The sequence below is a fragment of the Babylonia areolata genome, chromosome 19 (genome assembly GCF_041734735.1).
Source record: "Babylonia areolata isolate BAREFJ2019XMU chromosome 19, ASM4173473v1, whole genome shotgun sequence".
Lineage (NCBI taxonomy): Eukaryota > Metazoa > Mollusca > Gastropoda > Neogastropoda > Buccinidae > Babylonia > Babylonia areolata.
This window is the reverse complement of record NC_134894.1, coordinates 45,928,992-45,936,791: the sequence shown is the minus strand read 5'-3', so window position 1 is coordinate 45,936,791 and position 7,800 is coordinate 45,928,992. Positions and strand designations below refer to the sequence as shown.

The 7,800-nt window shown below is 46.8% G+C and overlaps 1 protein-coding gene across 1 annotated transcript; it reads right to left on the bottom strand.

The window, feature by feature from the left end:
* Positions 1–2,820: 2,820 nt before the first annotated feature.
* LOC143293770 (uncharacterized) lies at positions 2,821–5,867 on the bottom strand. Its single transcript, XM_076604997.1, has 2 exons — positions 5,503–5,867; positions 2,821–4,819 (listed from the first exon to the last, which is right to left on the bottom strand). Exons 1-2 carry the CDS (start codon positions 5,725–5,727, stop codon positions 3,692–3,694), a joined length of 1,353 nt encoding a protein of 450 aa, XP_076461112.1. The 5' UTR covers positions 5,728–5,867; the 3' UTR covers positions 2,821–3,691.
* Positions 5,868–7,800: the final 1,933 nt, after the last annotated feature.

The following is a 7,800-nucleotide window of genomic DNA, read 5'->3' as shown; positions in this document are numbered from 1 at the left end:
TTTTTTTTTTTTGTTTTGTTTTTTTGTTGGTTTTTATTTGTTTGTTGCTGTTTTTTGTTTTGTTTTTGCTTTTTTTAACATCCTTCCCGCTTTTCTTGCGTTCGCGCAACGAACTGCACCAGTGTCACAAAGAACAGGAATCCCAAAGCGTGCACAAGTAATGAAGACAACCAGTAGTTTTCATATTGCGTTTCTTCTTCCTTATGAAGGAACTTCCCGCATTTTGTTGAAGGGTCTTGCTTTGAAAAAAAAATGTCCAGAGGATTTCGTTGTGAATTAACAATGGCGGAAGGATGGACGATAACAGGCAACAGTTTAATGTTAAGTAAATCACATTGCAGACTGAAAGTGCGCAGCTCCTTCTTTACAGAGCGAGTCGTTAATATAAGGAATGGTTTGCCAGATAGTGTTGTGACTGCCCCAACCATGTTACCCTTCAAGATTAGGTTAGACGCTCATTGGGCCAACTCTCCAAGCATAAATAATCCAGTATGCTATCATTAGGCCACGCATGCTGGTATACTGTATTCAGTTGAACGACGAACAGGCCTTCCAGGCCTAAAACGTCTGATCCAGTTCAAGTCCAGTTCAAGATAAGTCATTGTTGCCCATGACCAAAATGTCGGCTGCTGAGAATGGTGACGGAGAAATAACGAAGCTCACTCGACAGTTCGGTCCTCTGTGCTCTGTGCCGTTGGAGATGTGTGAACACTGACAGTGTCGTTTGTAACCAACAGGACACAGGCTTTGCACGTGCATCATGAACTTCCTGTCCTTTCTTTTCCCCTTCGCTGTGAGTGTGTTTCTGTGTGGGAGGGAGGGGGTGGGGGAGATGGTGATTGTGGGGGGGGGGAGAGTGACAGGGGAAGGGGCAGGGTTTGGTGGGTGTGTGTGTGTGTGTGTGTGTGTGTGTGTTACACAGCCATCAGTCGTTACACAGATGAAATGAAACTGAAAAAGATCACGTAACATTTCTTTTTCTCTCCCAAACACACACACACACACATAAAACACACAAAAAACACAATAGACAACAGACACACGCACGCACGCGCGCGCACACACACACACACACACACACACACACACACACACACACAGAGTTGGAAACATTCTTCTGCCACCACAGGCAGACCCAAATGAAAATGGACACATTTTATTTTTCACAAAAACAGCCAGTTTGAAATCAATCGAAAAAATAAAGACTCTCTTTCTCTCTCTCCCCATTACGCAAAAAATAATGTACATACACACAAAACAACACAACACAACACACACACACACACACACACACACACACAGATAATAGAGTTTTGGAAACACTCTTCTAAACCAGCAGTCTGACAGCATTCACAATTCAACAAGTAAGCACCACTAAAGCTATATTCCGCTGCGGACAATGGCATTGCTGATCATAATGGAGCAGGAAGGCAATTTCATAATGACGTTTTCTCACCTTTCATGAGGAACTTATTTATTACAATACATCAATTAAAACACACACGCACGCACACACACGTACACGCACACACACGCACACACACAGACGTTCAAGTGTCACACACACATAATGACGTTTTCTCACCTTTCATGAGGAACTTATTTATTACAATACATCAATTAAAACACACACACACACACACACACACACACACACACACACAACCACACACGCATTCAAATGTTAACGATGGTTTCATCTTTATGAAAACCAGCCGGTTTTTAAGTGATATCTTACATTCCCACACCGAGAGCAAATTTCAAACAAAGATTAACAACAACCCAAAACATGAATAATACATCTCAAATCCGCACATTAGCCTGTCAAAAGGAGGGAAAGAAAAAAAAGACCTGCATTCAAACCACATCATTCCAAACATTTGCCCATTCACCGTGAAACATTTTTTTTAACTTGCCTAAATTTTTTTTTTTAAGTCACAAATTTGTTTAACTCGTTCTGACCAGAAATACCGTTGCAAGTTGGCAAATATATTTGTTCTCGGAGATCAATTTAATGATTATAATATAGGACACTCCATCCTGAAGAAATCCGAAGCACACACATACCGTAATATCTACATAAATACTAAATGTAGTCACACCCGGCTACGCAAGTGATGATTTTTTTCTCACTGCACAAAAAAATGACGCCTGTTTTCTCGCGCGGATCCGCAGTCGGGTCTTTGGCTGATTGATGGACGCTAAAATTCTGCTCTAAGATGGAGAGTATTCACGTCTCCAAATTGCAACTAAACGCTGGCTGATTATAGGATGCTAATTACTCTTACATGGAGACTCTTCACGCCTCGAAATTGCAACTTGACCTAAATTAGGTGCCGAGGAGCACGTAAACCTGGCGGAAAGCTGCTCCTCGTAGTGCTTCTGGCGGAGTAAGCGGACTGAATTTGCACAATGAGGGTATCACTTGGCCATAAGGTATTTATAATGGTTAACTCGCTGTATCTTTCCACTGTTCCATCTCAGTCTGCAACCTGCCGTTTACTGTATCTGAGGTTACAAAACGGATAATAAACTACATTCTGGGCTGACTGTATTTTTCTGTGTTGAAATATTTAAAGTTCAATTAAAAAAACAAACATTCGTTGCTCTGTTCCAGAGTTTCTCTGTATTTTAATTTTGAAATAATAATATTCCCATGTTCTGTTGATGTTTATACTCTAACGATTCAAATTCCACATACATCATATATATATTTTCTCTTTCTTTCTTTCTTTTTCAGACTTTTTCAAATGCTGATGACACTAAAACCCGAGCAAAATCGATTCAACCTCACTGATTTTTCTTCCTTTTTTATTTAAAAAAAAAAAAATCACTATTACTCTGATACAGTGTATTCAACACAGACACAAACCATGAGCAATTCAACTCTCATCAGCATCATCACCACCATCACACATGATTACACAAATGCACTGTACACAAACACATATTTTTGGTTTTGCGTGTGAGGACAATCTTTTCCCAACAATCTCACTTCTTTTTTTTTATTATATGAAACAGAAAACGTGTGAGCGCCAATGAAGCTACATAGTTAGGCACACTGGTATCTCTTTCTTCTATTTTTTTTTTCAATCACACTAAAACTCAACCCAACTAATCTGAAACCATTCAGGCAGAATCAAGATCTGTGCGTGCCTGCGGTGTTTTTGTTTGTTTTTTTTGTGTGTTTTTTGTTGTTGTTGTTGTTTTCTCCAATGTAACGTATGTCTGCCTAGCTGTCTCTTGTCTGTCAGTCACTCGGTTTCTGTCCGTCCGTCTCTCTCTCTCTCTCTCTCTCTCTCTTTCTCTCTGTGTGTCACTCTGTCTCTGTCTCTCTCTACACTCAGAGCTGCTCCAATCAACCCTACAAAACACAAATAAACCACACATAGACACAACCATACACAACCACACACACACACACACACGCACACACACACACACGCACAAAACCACACACACACATACATACACACACACGCACGCACGCACAAAATCACACACACACACACACACACAACCACACACACAAAACCTCACAACAACCTACATCCCACCCCCCACCCCCCTTACCCCATCCCAAGCCCCTCACCTCACACCCTCCTTTAACAAACGCACCACACAATCAAACCCTGAAGAAAATAAAAATATTAAAACACACCCACCCACTAGCACCACCACCCCTCCAACTCTAATCGAACTTGACCAGGCCTGGCAGCTCCATCCTCTCGCCCAGTTTGGGCAGCCCGTGCGCCTTGAGCACCATGTCCGCCTCTTGCCGCGCCTCGGGGGCCAGGGCCCGCCGGCTGTCAGCCTGCTGCACGGGGGGCGGCGAGCGGTTGAAGTCCTTGCGGAACTCCTGCAGCGCCTGGGACACGTAGTCCGGGCGGAGCTCCAGCATCTTGAACAGCGCCAGGCACGTGGCGCGCGGGTTCCGCATCAAGTCCTCGTACAGCAGAGCGCGCACAGGCACCCCGCGGTCCCGCAGCTCCGACACGCAGGCGACGCCCGCCGCCCAGGCCGCTGTGGCGATGCCCGACGCCGACAGGCTGGAGGGGCGGAGGGAGGAGGAGGGCTTGACGTTGACGCCGGTCAGAGCGGCGTGCAGCCAGCGGCGGCCGCACGGGAACACGGTGGAGAGGGCCCGGCTGTCCAGCAGGAAGCGCAGGGCCATGGAGGCCGGGTCGGCGGCGGCCAGGGCCAGGCAGGAGTTGAGGGACTTGAGGCTGTTGCGGTAGAGGAAGAGGTAGGTGGCGCGCGGGAAGGCCGGGTAGAGGTCCTCGATGAGGCGGGTGACGGCGGGGCGGGCCTTGACCAGCACCACCCCGCACCGGTCGTCCGGCTTGCACAGCAGTCTGACGGCGCTGGTCAGCAGCTGGGAGTACTCCCCGGTGGGCAGCTTCCCACCCCGGTGCAGCACGGCCAGGCACGTGAGAGCGTCCGGCTCGTTCAGCACGCGCATGTTGGGCGCCGAGCCCAGCACGTGCGCCAGGAGGGTGGAGCCCGAGCGGGGCGTGCAGCTCAGCCAGGCTAGGGGCACGCGCGGCACGCCCACGTCGGAGGCCGTCTTGTGGAAGGAGGCCAGCGGCATGGTGATGACGTACTGGGCAAGATGGAACTGCCGGAGGTGCAGCGGCCCGCCCCGGTACACGTCCTGCCCCTCCTCCGTCTGCACGAACACCGCCTCGTGCCGCGTGATGCAGTACAGCGACACGTGGGGCCGCAGGATGTGCGACGGGTGCTTGAAGCACTTGTGCTTGGTGATGAAGTTGCTGGGGTCCGCCACGGAGCAGTCCTTCAGCTTCCGCCGCCACAGGATCTGCAGCAGGGAGCCAGGGGGCGTACAGTGAGGGTGTGAGAGTGATGTGTGTCGTAAACACTTTGTTGTGTATTACAGAGCAAAGCGAACACTTTCAAACAGTGCACAGAGTGGAGGTGTTTGGTGATGTGTGTTCCGAAACAGTTTAACAGGAATTATAGAGCAAAATGAACATTTGATTAAGGCAGTCCACAGTCATGGTGTGTGGTGTGAGTGATCTGTTTTCGAAACAGTTTGTTGGGAAATTAAAAAAAAAAAAAGCAAAATGAAAACTTGAAACATTGCACAGAGGGGAGGTACTTGGTGGTGTATGCTCCAAACAGTTTGTTGGGAATAAAAGAAAAAAACCAACAACTAAAGCAATCCACAGAATCACTCACTCACTCACACACACACACACACACACACACACACACACACACACACACACACACACACCACAGTACATAATATCATGTCTTAAATCACATAATGCGAATAGGCGTCAAACTGAAGACCACACACACACACACACACACACACACACACACACACACACACACACACACACACAAACCACCACCACCAACGTAACAACAACAACCCCCACCACACCACACCACACCACACCCACACCCTACCACACACACACACACACACACACACACACACTCTTAAACCCCCACGCCCCCCTAGACTCGAACCTCTTGCACGTGGGCGCTCTGCTTGAACTGCAGCCCGCGCCGGGCGTCCCGCCGCACGCGCTCCACGCCGAAGATGGCCCAGGTGAACTTCTGGAAGGTGACCACGAGGCGGCGCGTGAGCACGTAGAGCAGCAGAGACAGAGCCTGCAGCACCCAGTCTCGCGCCACGTGCATGGCCACGCTCATGTTCTCCAGGTGGTTCGGCTGGCTGCCGCTGGTGTCCATGATGGACGGGTGGATGGGTGGGTGGGTAGGTTGGGGTGAGTGAGGTGGGTGTGTGTGGAGTGGGTGTTGGAGGAGAGAGAGGAGGGAGGGTGGGCGGTAGAGGGCGTTGGGAGTTGTTTATGGGATGGTGGGGAATTTGGAAGGAGGAAGAGAAGAGGGGTGTGGGGTGATTTGTGGTGGAGTGGGGAAGAGGAGGGTTGTGACTGCTGGTGCTGGATGAGGAAGAGGAGGAGGAGGAGGGTGATTTCAGGTGAAGTGAGAAGGAGGAGGATTTCTGATGGAGTGACAAAGGAGGGGGACGAGGAAGAGGAGGAGGAATAGGAGGAGGGTGATTTCAAGCGGAGTGGCAAAGAGAACTTCTACCGTAGTGATGATGATGATGATAAGGTTCTCTGGGAGCGGCTGTGTGTGTTGGAGGAGGGGGTGTTGAGGCTAAGACACCGTCAGTCGAAGGAACTGTTCCAGAGACACTGTCGTCAACAGGCTGCGGGGAATGCTGCAGTGGATTGAAGAGGGGATGGTAGTGACACATACACTAAGGACTGATTTCAGGGGGATCCTGGGTGTCACTTCTGGATCCACAGGGATTTCTCAGTGTTTTGGTGGGGATTGTGGTCCACAGGGATTATCGAGGATAGGCCGAGTGAGATACTGACGGATTTCAGAACTTATCCACACGGAGATTCTCCCAAAGTGATGTACTGATGGATTATGATGATTCGCCTTCAAATATTCAACCAGGACTTTCCTCGTGGGATTACAGAAGTGTCCATTCACATCCTAGGCAAGTATTTTGTTCGTGGATCGCTTAAATACTGAGGTATCTTAATACTTCGTAGACCTCGTAGAACCTCGGTGTAGTGAAGATGAACGGTTCTGGTTGTTCCACAGCCGCTACTGAATCACAGGGCACTGTAGGATTTCAGCGATGCTGTTGGATTTTTAAAAGGATGATGAGAGCCTCAAGGCAACTTGTCAGTCACCTCAACCCGGGGTGGGCAGATTGTCGTGTGCAGATAACCCTGTGGTTGTAAAGTAAAGCTTGTTCTCTGACCGAAGATATGCCACAACGTAAGTATCAATAAGAATGATGAACAGTAAAAGGATGGGACACAGACGACTCGTCTTCTTCCCTCTTCTTGCTGAGCTGGGTGGAATGGTGCTTGCTTGTTGCAGGTCTCAGGACATGCTATATGAAGGGAGGCCACTCGTCTCTGCTGCCGGATAGACGGGACACCGGCTGCGAGAGAAACGTTGCACGGAATATGAGGAAAACAAAGTTTTGATTAACAGCAACAATCGTCGTCATCATTATCAACATACCATTATCATTATCATTAGGTCATCTTTTTCTTTTTTTCCATATATCACCATCATCATCATGAGGTCATTATCTTCTTTTTATTTTGATTCTCATCATCATCAACATACCATCATCATTATCATCAGGTCATCATCTTTATATATATATATATATATATATATATATATATATATATATATATATATATATATATATATATATATCATGAACACACCATTCTAATTACCATCAGCTCATTATGAAGATGATGATGATGACGATGATGATGGTAATGGTTATTGTTGTTGTTATTATAAGCACACAGCCACCACCTTCCCCCTTGCCAATGTGCCCCTGAAGAATCCAAATCAGTATGAACAATAAACATAACACCATGAAAAAAAACAGCCACAACATCAGTATGAACAATAAACATAACACCATGAACAATAAACATAACACCATGAACAAAACAGTCACAACATCAGTATGAACAATAAACATAACACCATGAACAATAAACATAACACCATGAACAAAACAGTCACAACATCAGTATGAACAATAAACATAACACCATGAACAATAAACATAACACCATGAACAGTCACAGCATCAGTATGAACAATAAACATAACACCATGAAAAAAACAGTCATAACATCAGTATGAACAATAAACATAACACCATGAAAAAAACCCAGTCATAACATCAGTACGAACAATAAACATAACACCATGAAAAAAAACAGTCATAACATCAGCATGAAC